The sequence below is a fragment of the Puma concolor genome, chromosome C1 (genome assembly GCF_028749965.1).
Source record: "Puma concolor isolate L17-30 chromosome C1, mPumCon1.1.hap2, whole genome shotgun sequence".
NCBI classification, from domain to species: Eukaryota; Metazoa; Chordata; class Mammalia; order Carnivora; family Felidae; genus Puma; species Puma concolor.
Genome location: NC_141674.1, coordinates 201,225,664 through 201,246,293, shown reverse-complemented (window position 1 = coordinate 201,246,293; position 20,630 = coordinate 201,225,664). Strand labels below are relative to the sequence as shown.

Below are 20,630 nucleotides of genomic sequence, written 5' to 3'. Positions count from 1 at the left end.
CCAGCCCCATTCTTTCAAATGAATTTAGAAGTGACACACATAGAGAATATATAGAAAAATTGTGTGTTGCTCAAGATTGAGAGGACAGATAACTGGGTGATTTGTTTTTCCCTATACCAAAGGTTTAGAATTTTAAAATTCTAGGAATGATAATATTCTGGCTTATTCAAGAAAAATCTAAATTTCTAACATAGTTTCTGTTGTATTCAAGAGAATGCATACTGCAACATGAATATAAAAACCTTTATTATTTGTAATATTCTTTTAAAAATTTCTCAGGGAACAGCTAAGTCACCAAAGACTAAAACACATGCTGAAATTGGTTTGTTGCAGTAAAGAAATAAGTGATACTAGATAAAAACATATATTTGTCTTATAAGCTGCTTTAGGTTTTAGGAGGGGAGAAAGATGTAAGTTGTGAAGAAGAAAACAGTAGTATTTTTCAGGTTCACTTTTTCCTCTAAAGTGGAGAATTGATTAAAACTTCCTCTTCAAAGAGAGGACTGATTTCTCTTAATACTCTACCTCAGATTTTTCCTTAAGTTTTAATAGGTTAACCCAAAAAGGACCAACAATTTCTGATTTCTTATCCCTGCAAGATTATAGCAACACGTGTAGTAAAATTAATTAATTCAACATACTTTACCAGTCTAACCAAGAAAATTATTACTCATCCTGTGTGAGTGGGTGAGTAATTCTTTGTAAGATTATAAATCACCCTGAAATTCCCAGAGTCACATGGCTCAATAGTAAACAAGATAATCAGTTTATCAAATTGGCTCTCCTGACAAGACCATATTATTTGTGATGGGGCATTCTGTATCATTGTACCACCTTGGAGAGAGAAGCTGCCTTATAACTTAGCATGGAGTGAGTGACTCTCATTGTGAGCCCCCTTGAAATGTTTTGTAGATCAGGATTTACCTGGTTTTGTAGATCAGGATTTACCAGTTGCGTCTTGACACAGTTCTTCTATCCACATCATCATTGGAGTGTCTCAGTGCTGATAAGCACCTGAAAATCCTGAATCTGATACCTTCCTCACACCTACCTGCTTCATAGCACTATCACCACCTTACATCACAGGTAAGGTGGATCTTAGGTAATGAGGTATTAGCAATAGGTGCCTCATTATCTTAAGCCTCTGACAGAGTCCCACCCTACTCATAAAGGAAGGACGCTGTTATTTTTTGCCTTGAGTTAGCTTCAATTTCCCAACTCATTGCACATTTCTACCTGGGTTAAATGCACACACTTGCCATGCTTGCTTTAGGAGAGCCTACTGAAGAACAGGCTTTGCAGACACAGAAGCCTGGGTTCAAGTCACTGTTCTGACACTCATTAGGTGTGTGACCTAGGAAAGCTACTTGACTTATGCTTCCTTATCTATAAAGCAGAGATTCTAAAATCATTTAGAAGTTCATACACTAATCTTCTTCCTAGGAAGAATCACTCAAACACAAAACAAATATATCTAAATCCTTATTATAAAGATTAGATCCTGTATGTGATGAGCATCCCACAGCATCTTTTTTTTTTTTTTTTCCTTTTTAAAGTAAGCCCTGTGCTTGAACTCACGTGGGGCTTGAACTCACAACCCTGAGGTCAAGAGTTACATGGGGTGCCTGGTGGTTCAGTCGGTTAAGTGTCCAACTTTGACTCAGGTCATGATCTCACAGTTCGTGGGTTCAAGCCCCGTGTCGGGCTCTGTGCTGGCAGCTCAGAGCCTGGAGGCTGCTTGGATTCTGTGTCTCCCTCTGTCTCTGCCCCTCCCCTGCTCACACTCTGTCTCTCTCTGTCTCTCAAAGTAAATAAATGTAAAAAAAAAAAAAATTTTTTTTTAAATCACACAAAAAAGAGTTACTTGCTCTACCAACTGAGCCAGGCAGGAACCCCCATCCCACAGCATCTTAAAGTAAAAGGGGTGGGAAAAGTGAGTTGTCTCTGATGTGATGGACAAAAACCAGTTTGGAGGTGAAGAACTGAAAGAATGGAACTGGTTGCCTTTAAAATTCCTAAGTTCTTTCACCGTATCATTAATACCACATTTGTTTCCCATTCAGAATAGAGGATTCAAGTGTCAACCACTAACATTTTCATCTTCCCACAGTATCAGTTTAATCTCCCTCTGTCTCCTTAGAAGAGTTGCCAGGAACTTCCCATTCCAAATCCTCAATATGGCATCCTCTGTTCATTAGCATTAAGGTCCCTCACTCTTCAAACTTTATCTCCTACATCTTCAAACCAGTCTTAGGTCTAGCGCAGTCAGAGTTCTCACTATTCTCCAGGGATATAGACTTAATACCCAACTTAGTGTTTCTGTCCTTGAGGGACTCAGAGTGTAGATGAGGAGAAAGACTATGACAAAGACTAATAAGGAGTTAATGAACCAAGGTCTATAGTAACACAGATGAAGGGTGGTTAATTCAGCCTGCAGTGGGGGCGTGGTGAATAGAAGGGCTGGGAAAGGCTTCGATGAGGAAGCAACACTTGAGTCAGTTGTTGAAGAGTGAGTACAATTTCATTTTGGGTAGAGGTTAGAAGCATGACCAAGGCCTGAAAGTGAATAGTCCTTGTCCAAGACATTACAGCAGATGGCAGCAGGGATGACTGGGAGTGGGGAAGACGCATCTAATGAAGCTGGCAAGGGCCACACTGGGAACTTCTTTGCTGCTCTACCAAGAAGTCTAAAAAGAGCAGACTTTCTTTTCCTGACTTCCTGGTGCAATAATTCTTTGTGCACTGATTTTGGCAATAATTTTTCATTTTCAGTAAATCTCTACAAGTGATTTATAGGCCCCTAGAAAACCAGGGAAAGCTCTGAAGTTCTTTTCTTTCCTTCTGAGCTCCTCTGACACAGTGCAGTACACGGTATTGGAGGCAGCATGACACAGAGATGAAACATATTGATGTAGGGTTTGAGATTCCTGCCCCTCCAAAATGCTGTTCCCACCATCCCCACTTCTATCAGGGTGAATTTAGGTAAGTTATATCACCTCTCTGAATGTCACTTTCTTCCTCTATAAATGGGGATAATGCCACTTTCTGTATGGTAGGCCTCCTATGATGATTCAGTAGGTACTTAACAAATGTTTGCTACTCAGTTATTCAACAAGCATTAATTGACCACTGACTATAGGCCGAGATCTATGTTAAATTTCTATTATACAGTGATGAGCTAAATAGATATATGCTTTGTAGTCTAGTATTTATTATTATTATTAATGTAGATGTTTAATACTATTTTTTTTAAATTTTTTTAACTTTTTATTTATTTTTGAGACAGAGAAAGAGCATGAGCAGGGGAGGGGCAGAGAGAGAACGAGGCACAGAATCCGAAGCAGGCTCCAGGCTCTGAGTTGTCAGCACAGAGCCTGACACGGGACTTGAACTCACAAACCGTGAGATCATGACCTGAGCCAAAGTCAGACACTCAACCGACTGAGCCACCCAGGTGCCTCTAGATCTTTAATACTATCAAAACAAATCAATGTGTTTCAGCCATATCAGTGTACTATTCATGGTTGGACCCACTCCTTCTTGCCCTGGTCCTGGAGTGTGCTCCATGATGATTGACTGCCAAGAGCTGTCACTTCAGTGCTTACGGTGCCTGTCAATTACATGATTGTGCAGCTTTGGCAGAGCCATTATTCTAACCAGGTTCAGTATGCGAAGTGACTCTGGAGGTGATCCCATATGAGACGAACCTTAGGAGGATAACCATACATGCTCAAAACTAATTCTGTGCATGGCTCAGTCAAATTTGGACTATGTGAACTGTTCTCTAAAACTTACTAGAGCTTAGGAAAACAGAATGCTGGAATCCTGGGATTAGCTAATTTTTGTGCAAGCTGTTCCATGATAAAGCTATTTTTTTGTTTTGTTTTGTTTTTACTGTTGATGAAGTGAGCACACAAAAACAAATACCAGCTAAGTTCTGGTGGATGTTATGACTCTTTGCTTGATAAAGGGATATACCTGTTGATCACCAAGGAGTAGAATCGCCAACAGCAAAGAAAGGGAGTGGAGGCAGATATTATGGTCTGAGTCTTGAAAGTCATGCTCAAGACAACCTGGGTCTGCTGGCCTGTGGCAGAAGCGCTGGAACACTGAGTAGTTGGACAGATCACCCTGGTCTGGTTAAATGGAGTAATTTAACCTCTCAGTACAATGGCAGGAATAAAATCTGTCAACAGCTTACTAGTAAATGTATTCATTCATGGATTTTATATTGTTCTAATTTGCCTCTGTTTATTTGCTTTGTAGTTTACTTTTTGCTTTTTAAAAGTGTTTTCCAGCAGCTATGTGTCCTGGGTACAACTTATTTCTGGTTGCTAAATTGTTCTTTATTCTCTCAAGGCGAACTCCTAAAATATCTGCCAAGCACCTCAATCTACAATCAGGAGTAGGGTGCAAAGCTATATCTTTCTCTGTGCAAAACAAAATTTTGCTATCATTAATCTCCTTCCACATTCTCTTCCATTTCCTTTTTGTTGGTCCAATAATTGTTTTAAGTTCTATTCTGATCAGAGATTATGATTCCTGATTTACATACACTATAGCTTCCAAGATTAATGTTAGGTAAAGCCTTTTCTGCAATGAAATCTTAAAAGATGTTTTCAAAATTATATTTTATTTTTATTTTTTTCAATATATGAAGTTTATTGTCAAATTGGTTTCCATACAACACCAGTGCTCATCCCAAAAGGTGCCCTCCTCAATACCCATCACCCACCCTCCCCTACTCTCACTCTCAAAATTATATTTTAAAATAAATTTGAAAATCTTAAAGAAAATATTAGAAGCAGATATAGCCAATATAGATGCCAACATAAAGATGTTCAGAGTGGGGCGAAATTTGGAAAACTCATGGTCTATGTATCCTAACTTACACCACTTTGAATTATGTGTTGTGAAAGAATACCTCAGTCCCCAAGTAAGTGTGTGTGACATTTGGAGTTATGACATCGTGTGCCTTCCAGTATAAACGAATGTCTTACATATGTTAAACACTTAATGCATAGTTTTTAAATTACTTTGAAGAGATAAATCTCCTGGGAAGTCATGGGTTGTAATAAAATATGTTATCTTCATCAGAAAATTAGAGGTAGTAGATGGTGTCCAGGCAAGAGAACAGCCTGAGAGAGAGACTCTTTAACCAAAGTTAAACAAACAAGAGAACAACTCCATGATTACACTGGGAAGATGATGAGCAGCTGCTAGGAGAAACCATTTGATACTTTTCATCTCACCTCTTACCTGCATCAGTCACGTGGTGAGTCAGTTCTTTTTAAGTTGAAGTAATCTGCCTGAATAAAGTGACTCTGTGCCTGTAATGTCCTTTGACATGTAGAGTCACATCCCCAAATCCCACCTTGACTTCACAGCTGAGTAATCCCTATTTGTGAACCAAACCATCAATGAGTTGTAGGCTATGACAGATGGCAGAGAAAGAAGGCAGGGCACAGGACCTCAAATCATCTGCAAAGCTTGAGAAATCCAGAAGAATCTTGGACACTGAATCCCGGGAGTGGTGAAGGAGGAGACAATATTATTCCAGAGGCACTCAGTGTCTGAAGAACACCTTGTCTTTAACCTTGTTCAGGAAAATAAATAAATAAAGAGCCAAATTCTAGATATTCAGGACTGGCTGCCTTATGGGGATTAGGCTTAGAGAGACTCAGTAGGGACAGAGCCAAAGTTGAGGTAATGGGCAGGTCCCAGCATGGCTTCAGTCAGCCCCAGGCTGGCTGCCATCAACATTGCAGAGTTGGCATGGGGACCCAGAAGCTGAACCAGCATTTGCTCCCAGTGTGAAGGAAGAACTTAAATATTGATTTTACTGATCTGACGAATAGAGTCTGGATCAGTCATAGAAAGGTGTGAGGACCAAAGAAGTTTCACTAGCCTTGGCTCAAATAGTCTATTCAATATTCAATTAAATTCAGTATCAATTATTGAGTATTAATCATGTCTAAAGTATTTTGATATAAAATAGTCTGTGGTCTTAAAGAATTTATAGTCTAGTGGAAAAGATAAATACAAGGTCCTTGAGAGAAATATAAACAAAGAACTATGCTGGATTCAAAGGCAAGAGAGAGGATATCCTATGGGTATTTCTGAAAAGGCATCATGGAAGATGTCAACTTGATGGTTTTGAGAGGTAGGAGCTTAGAGAGAGGAATGTATCCCAGGTAGAGGAGATAGCGTAAGCAAGTCAAGGGCCAGAAAGCCGAGGTATGTTTGCATACTGTAATCTATAGTATTTGGCAAGCAGTCAAACATTTATAGTAGATTATTGAAAACTTGGCTGGAGTCAGATTGTGGAGGCATTGAATTTCATAGGGAATAGGTTGTCATTAAGGTGTTTAAGCAAGGTTTCTCCTGGAGATCTTTATTCCAGACTTCTTCATATGTGTCCTGAAATCACAATTAAAATTGCTTAATTAGAAAGTACACTTGAATAATTCAAGCATAAAGCCTTTTTCTTTTCTCCTAATTTACAATAGATTTCTTTAGCTGATTTGGATATTCAAGTGCATTAGAACTCAGAATTCTGCTATATCATATATTCAGAAATATCCTGGGTCAACCTGTGTCTTTAATTGTAAAAACCTAAAACAACATGGCTTTCCTGTAATGGGCCACATGAATCCCCATCCCCAAAATGAGGGAATCTATTGTATGTCATTTTTGCCACCTACAGCCTTCCTTTTATTTTCTGCATTTTGTTTAACCTAGTATGTTGTAACAGAAGGGAAGACCTAACCAACTTAGTTACTTCCCTCCAAATCAAAGCATTCAACATAACTTTAGGCTAAAGACTGAGACTTTCTCTATGCACAGAGGTTCAGAGTGTTTCAGCTGAGCTCTGGCCTTATTGAGTTAAAACATCTTAATGGCAATTTAAATATTATGAGTCACTGGGCCCAGAGTCTGTAAAATGCTATGTGTACTGCCTCTGCTACAGCAGGCACTATGTAGTAAAGAAGGAGAGAGAATGTAGGACAAGTCTTACTGGCCTGGCAAGGGTCCCACCTAATTCCTCATGACGTGTCCAGTGCAGGTGACACCTTCTGGAAGGTGTGGATAGGCAGTTAATATCATGGAGAGTAGGAGGTGTGGGTTCAGCTTTTTTTTTTTTTTTTTTTTTTTTTACAGTGGGGCATTATCTGAATGATACTCATTCTCTCTTGAGTCTAGACTTCATGCAACAGGCAGTAACTGGATGTTATTTTAAAATAAGCAAAGCCACTGACAGGTTCTGGTCTGGGTTCTTGTTTCAGAGGAAGAGTTGGTTGCAGAGTGCTCCTTGCTCAAGGATTAACCCAGAGGAAAAATCCAGCAGCAGAACTGTGGGTTTCTTACCCCAGCCCTCAGGAAAGCTATGCCGTGAAAAGGCTTTGACCCATTGACACAGCAAGTTGGACAGGGTACCAATTCTTCTGTGGGGCGGAGGAAAAGAGAGGAATTCTCTTGTTCCTGGTGTTTGAAGGATGGCTTCCCAGTTTCATCAGCTTCGGGTCCTGGTCTGGAAAAACTGGCTAGGTGTCAAAAGGCAGCCGGTGAGTAGCAAAAGGGTAGGGAAGGGCATTGGGGGGCAATGCTTCAGGCAATTCTAAATGTTAGTGATGTTAGTGACAGGTAAAAGAGGAATTTGAAGCCATTTTCTGAGGCAGGAATAAGATATTTAGGAATCATCCCTATATCTGTCTTATAGCTAATGAGGCAGGTCCAAACATACCCCAAAGCTGCCTTTTGACTTCAGTAAATTAAAAGGGTAAACCAGAACATGCCCTGGGCAAAGAAAAGGATTCACCTTGCTACTGGTTGAGTTGGAACTAGTGCTGAATTCTAGGTTTCAGGCCAAAATGCTTTCAGAAATTTTCTTAATAAATTTAGTTAAAAATGAGATGAAGAAAGGTATTAGATGAAAGGAATAATACATGGAGGAGAAATGCATTTGTAAACCAAAAGTGATGGAAAAAAGCTTGGTTGAAAAGTGACATATAGAAAGGAAATAGTTTGAAGGCTGTTGGTATAGAAAGCTCCTAAGAAATTTTATTACCTAAAAATTATTTACCAGAAATGTCAAACAAGAGTCAATTTATGCGCCATGCTTCAAGAGTATCATTGAATCACTTAACTTTATGACTACAGTCTGTCTACTCTATTTATTGCGACATCTTTTTTGTGCTCTTACATTCTTGTTTGCTTTTTAAATGACAAAGCTAACTATTAGATACTCATCAGACAGGGTATAGGGAGATTGAGAAAGGAATTGGCTTCTATGAATTGACACATATTCAGAAGAATGTTTGAAAACCAGATAAATTTAAAGAGGCACTCAATATATTTCATTTGAGAGTGGTAATTCCCAGCCCCATATGAATAATATGAATATTATGCAAATAATGTGCATCATAGAAACCAGCATTTTATCTATGTACCTTATCTCACTCTGGGCTTGTTTGCAGGGCCTGACACTGCTTACTTAAGTGTTCTGATGTATGTATTGACAGTGAGAAGTAATGTTCACTCCCCTTTGTGAATGTGGTAGATGAGATTTTAAATCATGTGATTGTGTGAGTGTGGGGTTTGGCCATCATATTTTAAATTGTTAATATTATGTATTTATTTATTTATTTTTAATTAATTTATTTTTTAAAATTTATTTATTTTTGAGAGACAGAGCATGAGCAGGGGAGGGGCAGAGAGAGAGGGAGACACAGAATCTGAAGCAGGCTCCAGGCTCAGAGCTGTCAGCACAGAACCTGATGCAGGGCTCAAACTCACGAACCATGAGATCATGACCTGAGCTGAAGTCAGATGCTCAACCGACTGAGCCACCCAGGCACCCCAATATTTTTTTAATTTAAATCATTAGTGTTCTTTTAAGATTGAGAACAACACAAAAGAAAAACCTCCCATAATGATTCCATGCTAGGTTCTACTTGGAATTGAGCAGGAAGAGTCTGGATAGGTAGGTGTGGTCAGAAGATGAGAGTTGGGTTCTTGGTTCTGCTTTTCAGCACCTGCATGACTTAAGGAGCATACCACCATTTATGTGAATGCTGGTTTTCTTATTTGCCAAATAGGGTTAGGGGCTACCATATCTATCTCACTGAGTGGTAAGGATCAAATGTGCCAGTATATTTCAAAGTGCTTTACAAATGGTGAAACCCTTAACAAATAGAAGATAGAGGGATTTGGGGTCATGTGTATGTCATATTTTATTGAAAGTAATGGTGGAAGGAAATCTAGGAAAAGGGATTGTGGGAGAGAAGAAGAAATTTATATACAGTAAAGTTTTAAGTGATGAAACTCCATAGTTAAAAGCATAGAAGAACTGAAAACTTATATCTGTTATTGCTGATAAACTGAATGCTGAGGTTGTATATTTTCCTTACAACTCCATTTTACCTAAAAATTAAAAAAAAAAAAAAAAAAAGGGAAAGAAAGAAACCCAACCCTCGGGTGAATACTTTCTTCTTTTTCATTGAGAAATTTTATCTTTAGAAACTTTAATAAGTTCTTTCCTTATCTGTAAAGTAGCTGGTATATCAATTTTCTACTTTAGAGTTTCTCTCCATTTTAGTCAATTTCTGCTGGATATGGCATATTTAAAGGAGATGGAATTCAGGCATGCTAAAACATTTTCACCATGATACCTTGTATTATTCCTATGCAGTCAAAAATCCCTAAAAAGCCCCTAGTAATTATAATTTTGCTTAAGGAAAGAGAATACGTGATCTATTAGTTCATTTGGGGACGTCAGAGGATTAAGTCTACCTTGAGACCCAGGACAGATAAGTGTTGGTTGCAGGAAATGAAATCAGAAATAGTTATGGGGCACCTGGATGGCTAAGTCGGTTGAGTGTCTGACTTCAGCTCAGGTCATGATCTCGCAGTCCACAAGTTTGAGCCCCATGTTGGGCTCTGTGCTGACAGCTCAGAGCCTGGAACTTGCTTCAGATTCTGTATCTCCCTCTCTTTCTGCCCCTCCCCCACTCAGGCTCTGTCTTTCTCTGTCTCTCAAAAATAGATAAATGTTAAAAAAAAATGATTCTTAATTTGGGGGAATACAGAAGGCCTACTTGAATCCATTACCTCCAATTAGAGGGACACAAGAGACCTTTAGAAGATGGTGGTGCCAAAAGGAGGAGAGTCCATTCGAAAAAGAGAGTGAGAAGGCAAAGAAAGTTACATTTCTTTCTTCATAGTTTGGCTAGGGCCGGTCCTATCTCCTGTCTTAGAAAGAAGACTTGAGGACACAGGTAGAAAGGATATACCTGTGGTGGTGTTAACAGGGAAGGATGAGAAAATCAAGAGGTTGGAAAGCTAGGAGGTGAAATGAAAAAAGAAATTGTGAAAAGGGAAAATATAAACAAATTAAAAGAGAATGTGAAAAAAAAGAGGTATATAAATTTGAATAGAGGACATAGTCTTTATGTAGGGACTGGACTTAATCCATCAAACACTTATTTAAAATACAAGCATTTTTATTTCTCTCATTGTAATCTTTCTGAATATGATAGACAATAGAAATGAAGCTGTGTGACACTGGAAATGTATAGTCTTTAGTGAATGTTAACGAATAATCACTACCAAGACATCCTCTTCCACTTTGTTTTCAAGAGATTCTATCGCAAAGCAAGATGGTGGGAAGGATAGTCTCTGTAAGGAAGGAGTTAGGAATCTATTAATGGAGAAACAAATGACATATAAGGGGAAAAAAACAAATATACAGTAAAAATATTAGAGTGGGGATTACTTAGGAAATATATTATAAAGATATATTCTAGAATAGTGAGAAAAGAATTTCAAACAACTATATAGTCTAAGAAATAGAAGGACATTGGGATAAGCTAACTGTTGAGTTTGGCTACAAAAAAAAGGAAGGCAAGATCTTTAATTTTGGAGATGATATCCGTCAAAATTGTCCTTAGAGTAAATATTTCTCTCTTTTTAATACAATCGACTAGTGAAATTCTGGAATATTTGGGATTATCTAATTGCTTTAATTATACAGGGCCCCAGAATGCTCAAGGGACTTGTCCAGGGTCACACAGCAAGTTTAAGGACTCAAAGTCAGATTTCCCCCCAAAATGGATCTATTCTTTCCCTACCTCTTGCTGCATCTCTACTGTCACTGAGTTGAGTTTCTTTTTCCAACATGCTCTGATCCCTACTCAGAGTTCGGCCCACCAATGAAGAAATCATAATTGCTAACGAGGCCTTAGATACTACTGTTGTTCTTTTTTTTTTTTTTTTAATATTAGTGGTTACATCAATTCTCAATTATATGGCCAAAAAGAAGAAAAAAGAAAAAGCAAGCTAACGGAGTATGAAAAAAATACACTAAGCACCAACGGAAATGTTAGGTAATAGAGAAAATCAATTAGATGCAGTTGCTATCCTGCTGGGCTTGTAATTTAACTCCAGAAATAATGCAAAAATGAAGATTCCACTGGAGATGGTTAGCAACAGGGAGGCTCACCTAATGAGATGCTAGTTGATGATAGGAAACTGAGTCCTGGGACAGTAGAGGCTGCAGCATAAAAGACTAGATAGTGCAAGATCAGAATTATCTTTCATTAAGAAGAGGAGTTTTAAGTAGCCATATCAAGGAATGATTTCAGATCTCTACAGAAGTGGAATCTAATTCCAGACTTAGTATGGAAGAAAGAGAATTACTTTGAGCTGTTTATTTTAACCTAACTGTTTGGCTAGTGGATCACACTTTAGCTCAGTTGGTGCTAGAACTAGTTTTTCTGTCACAGACGTTCCCACAACTTGATTGATTTCTAACACTTTGGATCAAGTTTGACACTCCTTCCCAATCCTCACTTTGCTCATATGACCTCCCCTCACAGTGTCTAGAGAGAGAGAAAGTCCCCGCTTCAAAATTTTGGAGCAGGTTGGTCTGTATATTAAAATAATTGTTTGATTAAAGCAATTTAGGATTAAGCTGTCATGTCAAATTTAGTTATAAATCAGATTAAAATGAACTAGGTCCTGAACAATTCAGGCAACAACCTGACCAAATATTGTAGGCCCTTTTTCCTTTTCTGGGTCTGTATCATTTATTCCTTTAATCCCTTTTAATTGTTCAAAGAAAATTTAGATCTACCTGTTTATATTGGTGCCTGTTATATAGCAGGCATGCCCATTTTGTTAGTTTAGTCTGTCAATGAAGAGCAAATGAGATAAAGACGTTTTAGAAAAGAGAGGAATATAGAAATAAATTAGCTTAAAGTCCATATGTTTTAATATGCATCATAGAAGATTTACCAATCTCCAAAATGTATGATAATCTCCAAAATGTATGATAATTTCATAAGATGTACTTGATCCCAGTTTTTAGATGAGTCATTTCCATAGATGGCAGAAAAGCCCAGTAGCAGAAAGCCTAGTTAACTGAGAGCTTTGCCACTTGTATTTGTTTGTTTTGGGGGTGGAACTAAGGTTTATTCCAGATCTAAAATACCAACCTCTTACTTCAGAATGTGAACCGTGGAATCTTCTTGTTACCTAGTAACAGTCATCCCTGGGACAATGCAAAAGTAAAAGAATGGAAAAGGAAGGAAGAAACAGTGTACTTTATACATGGAAGGTTGGGCAATTTTTACTTGCACGTTTGTAATAAAAAAGTTACGGTTTTAGGTTACAGGAAAACCTTTAAATGATTTTCAATGCTCTTATACACCGAACTGATAAAAATTATGGTATTGTGATCAAAGAGAACTAGTAATATATCCTATAGTGCTTTGGCTACACAGCTTAATGCTTAACTCTGCAGGTGCGGAACCCAGGCTCCCTGCGTTCAGACACCAGCTCTACCATTTAGTGGCTTAAGGAATGAAGGTTTATTTAGTCTCTTTAAGATTCTGATTTCCCACATGCAAGAGGAAATGGGGTGATTATATTAAATGAGATAATGCACATTAAGTGTTTAACATAGTATCTTGCATAATCTAAGCAGCCAATAAATATTATTAACTATTATTTATTTGGAATACTATATTGAATTGATATTAATTATAAGACCACTTGCCAAGAATTTATCCCAGGGAGGATATTTTGAAATCATATTTAACAGAGAATTGTGGAGGGAACTGGCATTGGTACCCAGGAGGAGAGGGGACTTTGTCTCTCTTCAAATACTTGGAGAATTCTCATGTGGAAGAAGAGGCCAAACTAAGATGAATGAGTGTCAGATGTGGGAATGAAGATATCGCCTTGATATGAGCAAAAACAAACAAACAAACAAACACATGAGGCAATGCGAGTTGTCCAATAATGAAGTTTCTTGAAATAGTGAACTTCTAGTCACTAGAAGCACTCAAGTGGATGCTGGATAACCATATGGCAAAGATGTTTTCCCTAACTTTTCATGTACCAGTCATTCTGGACTTATTTCTTTTCCTGGAATATTCCACCCTCTTTCCCATCTGTGGGTCTCTACCCATATGTTTCCTCTGCTTGAAAGACTCCCACTTCTTTTTCACATTCCATCCAACACACATATCCTCTCTTCTGTCTGACCCTTTTTCATCTTTTAGGTTTTAGATTCTACTCCCCTTGCCTTATCTTCCATTTATTTATTTATTTATTTATTTATTTATTTATTTATTTATTTATCTATCTATCTATCTATCTATCTATTTATTTATTTAAATTTTTACATTTATTTATTTTTGATAGAGACAGAGCACAAGTGGGGGAAGGGCAGAGAGAGAAAGAGACACAGAATCTGAAGCAGGCTCCAGGCTCTGAGCTGTCAGCACAGAGCCTGACGTGGAGCTTGAACTCACAAACCGTGAGATCATGACCTGAGCTGAAGTCAGAAGCTTAACCGACTGAGCCACCCAGGTGCCCCGATAATTTTTTATTGTATTATGAATGTAAGACTCTCCAAGACCATGTTTCCATGACCAAGAATAGAGAATCTTCATCTGAAACATTTTATTTTTATTGATTTTTCGGAGGTAGGCAAAAGAATCCCCATTGCAGTTTGGAAATTGTGCTGACATTCAGTGTCATTCATTTTGGACATAACGAACTTCAAACCACTCTAGTGCAAGTCTATACAGGAAAGACAAGTAATATGATTATGTGGAGTGGCCAAGCATAAGACAGTAAGGGATGGTGACATTTGGGATGAAGACTAGAGCATGAATGCTCCATTTAAAGGTATTCAAATAGTAGTAGAAGTCCTCAAAATTTTAAATATATGGTAACACTTAATAATTTAAAATTCATTGGTATCTTATTTTCTTATTTACATTGAGTGAAAGTGATTTTTAAGAGTAATAAAACTGGTGGATACAAGTAGAATCAGATGGACTAGCAGTAATTAGAATGAAAGGTTCTGACAAAGTAATGCCGTATGAATTACCTAACGTTGAAATTATGTGCTTTGCTCAGATTTTTCAAAAAATTAGATTTGAGAAGTTTTCAAAGACTTGAAACAATGGTTCTTAGCAAATGCAGAGACTAGTGTTACTAGGTAATGCAAATTAGTTAACAGGTGCTACAGATCAGCTCTAAATGAAATTTTTGGAGTAAACTAATATTTGGTTAATTCTGGAAACTTCTTAAGATTTAAACTTGAAGTTTTGAGTAGATGACTTTGCTGACCTCAAGGTCATTGAAATGTATCCTGCCATCACCATTAATTTCCTAAACCTTACCACCTAGGATAGCATTCCTGGATATGAAATATGTTTGTTTTTATCTCTTTTCTTGACTCTCATTTCTTCTCTTGTGCTATCATTTAAAAATTGCCTCTCGATTTTTTTTTTGGAAAAATAATTTGGTAATTTATTACAAGGTAAACATACATTTACTATATAATCCAACAAGTCTACTCCTGGGTACTTGCTCAAGAAATGTAAAAACATACAGCCTTTATTTATTTATTTAATTTTATTTTTTATTTTTCAAGATTTACATCCAAATTAGTTAGCATATAGTGCAACAATGATTTCAGGAGTAGATTCCTTAGTGTCCCTTAACCATTTAGCCCATCCCCCCTCCCACAACCCCTCCAGTAGCCCTCAGTTTATTCTCCATATTTATGAGTCTCTTCTGTTTTGTCCCCCTCCCTGTTTTTATATTATTTTTGTTTCCCTTTCCTTATGTTCATCTGTTTTGTCTTTTAAAGTCCTCATATGAGTGAATTCATATGATTTTTGTCTTTCTCTGACTAATTTCACTTAGCATAATACCCTCCAGTTCCATCTGTAGTTGCAAATGGCAAGATTTCATTCTTTTTGATTGCCAAGTAATACTCCATTATGTATATATATATATATACCACATTTTCTTTATCCATTCATCCATTGATGGACATTTGGGCTCTTTCCATACTTTGGCTATTGTTGATAGTGCTGCTATAAACATTGGGGTGCATGTGTCCCTTCGAAAGAGCACACCTGTATCCTGTGGATAGATGCCTAGTAGTGCAATTGCTGGGTCGTAGGGTGATTCTATTTTTAGTTTTTTGAGGAACCGCCATACTGTTTTCTGGGGTGGCTGCACTAGCTTGCATTGCCACCAACAACGCAAAAGAGATCCTCTTTCTCCGCATCCTTGCCAACATCTGTTGTTGCCTGAGTTGTTAATGTGAGCCATTCTGACAGGTGTCAGGTGGTATCTCATTGTGGTTTTGATTTGTATTTCCCTGATGATGAGTGATGTTGAGCATTGTTTCATGTGTCGTTTGGCCATCTGGATGCCTTCTTTGGAGAAGTGTCTATTCATGTCTTTTGCCCATTTTTTCACTGGATTCTTTGTTTTTTGGGTGTTGAGTTTGATAAGTATTTATTTATTTATTTATTTATTTATTTATTTATTTATTTATTTATTTTTTATATATGAAATTTATTGTCAAATTGTTTTCCATACAACACCCAGTGCTCATCCCAAAAGGTGCCCTCCTTAATACCCATCACCCACCCTCTCCTCCCTCCCACCCCCCATCAACCCTCAGTTTGCTCACAGTCTCAACAGTCTCTTATGCTTTGGCTCTCTCCCACTCTAACCTCTTTTTTTTTTTTTTTTCCTTCCCCTCCCCCATGGGTTCCTGTTAAGTTTCTCAGGATCCACATAAGAGTGAAACCATATGGTATCTGTCTTTCTCTGTATGGCTTATTTCACTTAGCATCACACTCTGCAGTTCCATCCACGTTGCTACAAAAGGCCATATTTCATTTTTTCTCATTGCCACGTAGTATTCCATAGTGTATATAAACCACAATTTCTTTATCCATTCATCAGTTGATGGACATTTAGGCTCTTTCCATAATTTGGCTATTGTTGAGAGTGCTGCTATGAACATTGGGGTACAAGTGCCCCTATGCATCAGTACTCCTGTGTCCCTTGGATAAATAACTAGCAGTGCTATTGCTGGGTCATAGGGTAGGTCTATTTTTAATTTTCTGAGGAACCTCCACACTGTTTTCCAGAGCGGCTGCACCAATTTGCATTCCCACCAACAGTGCAAGAGGGTTCCCGTTTCTCCACATCCTCTCCAGCATCTGTAGTCTCCTGATTTGTTCATTTTGGCCACTCTGACTGGCGTGAGGTGATACCTGAGTGTGGTTTTGATTTGTATTTCCCTGATAAGGAGCGACGCTGAACATCTTTTCATGTGCCTGTTGGCCATCCGGATGTCTTCTTTAGAGAAGTGTCTATTCATGTTTTCTGCCCATTTCTTCACTGGGTTATTTGCTTTTCGGGTGTGGAGTTTGGTGAGCTCTAGCCCTTTGTCCGATATGTCATTTGCAAATATCTTTTCCCATTCCGTTGGTTGCCTTTTAGTTTTGTTGGTTGTTTCCTTTGCTGTGCAGAAGCTTTTTATCTTCATAAGGTCCCAGTAATTCACTTTTGCTTTTAATTCCCTTGCCTTTGGGGATGTGTCGAGGAAGAGATTGCTACGGCTGAGGTCAGAGAGGTCTTTTCCTGCTTTCTCCTCTAAGGTTTTGATGGTTTCCTGTCTCACATTCAGGTCCTTTATCCATTTTGAGTTTATTTTTGTGAATGGTGTGAGAAAGTGGTCTAGTTTCAACCTTCTGCATGTTGCTGTCCAGTTCTCCCAGCACCATTTGTTAAAGAGAATGTCTTTTTTCCATTGGATGTTCTTTCCTGCTTTGTCAAAGATGAGTTGGCCATACGTTTGTGGGTCTAGTTCTGGGGTTTCTATTCTATTCCATTGGTCTATGTGTCTGTTTTTGTGCCAATACCATGCTGTCTTGATGATGACAGCTTTGTAGTAGAGGCTAAAGTCTGGGATTGTGATGCCTCCTGCTTTGGTCTTCTTCTTCAAAATTACTTTGGCTATTCGGGGCCTTTTGTGGTTCCATATGAATTTTAGGATTGCTTGTTCTAGTTTCGAGAAGAATGCTGGTGCAATTTTGATAGGGATTGCATTGAATGTGTAGATAGCTTTGGGTAGTATTGACATTTTGACAATATTTATTCTTCCAATCCATGAGCAGGGAATGTCTTTCCATTTCTTTAAATCTTCTTCAATTACCTTCATAAGCTTTCTATAGTTTTCAGCATACAGATCCTTTACATCTTTGGTTAGATTTATTCCTAGGTATTTTATGCTTCTTGGTGCAGTTGTGAATGGGATCAGTTTCTTTATTTGTCTTTCTGTTGCTTCATTGTTAGTGTATAAGAATGCAACTGATTTCTGTACATTGATTTTGTATCCTGCAACTTTGCTGAATTCATGTATCAGTTCTAGCAGACTTTTGGTGGAGTCTATCAGATTTTCCACATATAATATCATGTCATCTGCAAAAAGCGAAAGCTTGACTTCATCTTTGCCAATTTGGATGCCTTTGATTTCCTTTTGTTGTCTGATTGCTGATGCTAGAACTTCCAGAACTATGTTAAACAACAGCGGTGAGAGTGGGCATCCCTGTCGTGTTCCTGATCTCAGGGAAAAAGCTCTCAGTTTTTCCCCATTGAGGATGATGTTAGCTGTGGGCTTTTCATAAATGGCTTTTATGATCTTTAAGTATGTTCCTTCTATCCCGACTTTCTCAAGGGTTTTTATTAAGAAAGGGTGCTGGATTTTGTCAAAGGCCTTTTCTGCATCGATTGACAGGATCATATGGTTTTTCTCTTTTTTTTTTTTGTTAATGTGATGTATCACGTTGATTGATTTGCGAATGTTGAACCAGCCCTGCATCCCAGGAATGAATCCCACTTGATCATGGTGAATAATTCTTTTTATATGCCATTGAATTCGATTTGCTAGTATCTTATTGAGAATTTTTGCATCCATATTCATCAGGGATATTGGCCTGTAGTTCTCTTTTTTTACTGGGTCTCTGTCTGGTTTAGGAATCAACGTAATACTGGCTTCATAGAATGAGTCTGGAAGTTTTCCTTCCCTTTCTATTTCTTGGAATAGCTTGAGAAGGATAGGTATTATCTCTGCTTTAAACGTCTGGTAGAACTCCCCTGGGAAGCCATCTGGTCCTGGACTCTTATTTGTTGGGAGATTTTTGATACCGATTCAATTTCTTTGCTGGTTATGGGTCTGTTCAAGCTTTCTATTTCCTCCTGATTGAGTTTTGGAAGAGTGTGGGTGTTCAGGAATTTGTCCATTTCTTCCAGGTTGTCCAATTTGTTGGCATATAATTTTTCATAGTATTCCCTGATGATTGTTTGTATCTCTGAGGGATTGGTTGTAATAATTCCATTTTCATTCATGATTTTATCTATTTGGGTCATCTCCCTTTTCTTTTTGAGAAGCCTGGCTAGAGGTTTGTCAATTTTGTTTATTTTTTCAAAAAACCAACTCTTGGTTTCGTTGATCTGCTCTACAGTTTTTTTCGATTCTATATTGTTTATTTCTGCTCTGATCTTTATTATTTCTCTTCTTCTGCTGGGTTTAGGGTGCCTTTGCTGTTCTGCTTCTATTTCCTTTAGGTGTGCTGTTAGATTTTGTATTTGGGATTTTTCTTGTTTCTTGAGATAGGCCTGGATTGCAATGTATTTTCCTCTCAGGACTGCCTTCGCAGCGTCCCAAAGCGTTTGGATTGTTGTATTTTCATTTTCGTTTGTTTCCATATATTTTTTAATTTCTTCTCTAATTGCCTGGTTGACCCACTCATTCGTTAGTAGGGTGTTCTTTAACCTCCACGCTTTTGGAGGTTTTCCAGACTTTTTTCTGTGGTTGATTTCAAGCTTCATAGCATTGTGGTCTGAAAGTATGCATGGTATGATTTCAATTCTTGTAAACTTATGAAGGGCTGTTTTGTGACCCAGTATATGATCTATCTTGGAGAATGTTCCATGTGCACTCGAGAAGAAAGTATATTCTGTTGCTTTGGGATGCAGAGCTCTAAATATATCTGTCAAGTCCATCTGATCCAGTGTCTCATTCAGGACCCTTGTTTCTTTATTGACCGTGTGTCTAGATGATCTATCCATTTCTGTAAGTGGGGTGTTAAAGTCCCCTGCAATTACCACATTCTTATCAATAAGGTTGCTTATGTTTATGAGTAATTGTTTTATATATTTGGGCGCTCCGGTATTCGGCGCATAGACATTTATAATTGTTAGCTCTTCCTGATGGATAGACCCTGTCACTATTATATAATGTCCTTCTTCATCTCTTGTTACAGCCTTTAATTTAAAGTCTAGTTTGTCTGATATAAGTATGGCTACTCCAGTTTTCTTTTGGCTTCCAGTAGCGTGATAAATAGTTCTCCATCCCCTCACTCTCAATCTAAAGGTGTCCTCAGGTCTAAAATGAGTCTCTTGTAGACAGCAAATAGATGGGTCTTGTTTTTTTATCCATTCTGATACCCTATGTCTTTTGGTTGGCGCATTTAACCCATTTACATTCAGTGTTATTATAGAAAGATATGGGTTTAGAGTCATTGTGATGTCTGTATGTTTTATGCTTGTAGTGATGTCTCTGGTACTTTGTCTCACAGGGTCCCCCTTAGGATCTCTTGTAGGGCTGGTTTAGTGGTGACAGATTCCTTCAGTTTTTGTTTGTTTGGGAAGACCTTTATCTCTCCTTCTATTCTAAATGACAGACTTGCTGGATAAAGGATTCTCGGCTGCATATTTTTTCTGTCTAGCACACTGAAAATCTCGTGCCAATTCTTTCTGGCCTGCCAAGTTTCAAAAGAGAGATCAGTCACGAGTCTTATAGGTCTCCCTTTATATGTGAGGGCACGTTTACCCCTTGCTGCTTTCAGAATTTTCTCTTTATCCTTGTATTTTGCCAGTTTCACTATGATATGTCGTGCAGAAGATCGATTCAAGTTACGTCTGAGGGGAGTTCTCTGTGCCTCTTGGATTTCAATGCCTTTTTCCTTCCCCAGTTCAGGGAAGTTCTCAGCTATTATTTCTTCAAGTACCCCTTCAGCACCTTTCCCTCTCTCTTCCTCCTCTGGGATACCAATTATGCGTATATTATTTCTTTTTAGTGTATCACTTAGTTCTCTAATTTTCCCCTCATACTCCTGGATTTTTTTATCTCTCTTTTTCTCAGCTTCCTCTTTTTCCATAACTTTATCTTCTAGTTCACCTATTCTCTCCTCTGCCTCTTCAATCCGAGCCGTGGTGGTTTCCATTTTGTTATGCATTTC

General features: G+C 38.1%; 1 protein-coding gene across 1 annotated transcript in view; it reads left to right on the top strand.

Annotated features, from left to right (window-relative positions):
- The first annotated feature begins 7,172 nt into the window (after positions 1 to 7,172).
- The window catches only part of ABCA12 (ATP binding cassette subfamily A member 12), a 188,754-nt gene continuing 175,296 nt past the window's right edge, over positions 7,173 to 20,630 (top strand). Inside the window, exon 1 of the mRNA XM_086719559.1 lies at positions 7,173 to 7,565. Coding sequence (XP_086575685.1) covers positions 7,497 to 7,565 — 69 coding nt within the window. The 5' untranslated portion in view covers positions 7,173 to 7,496. The remainder of the gene's footprint in view (positions 7,566 to 20,630) is intronic.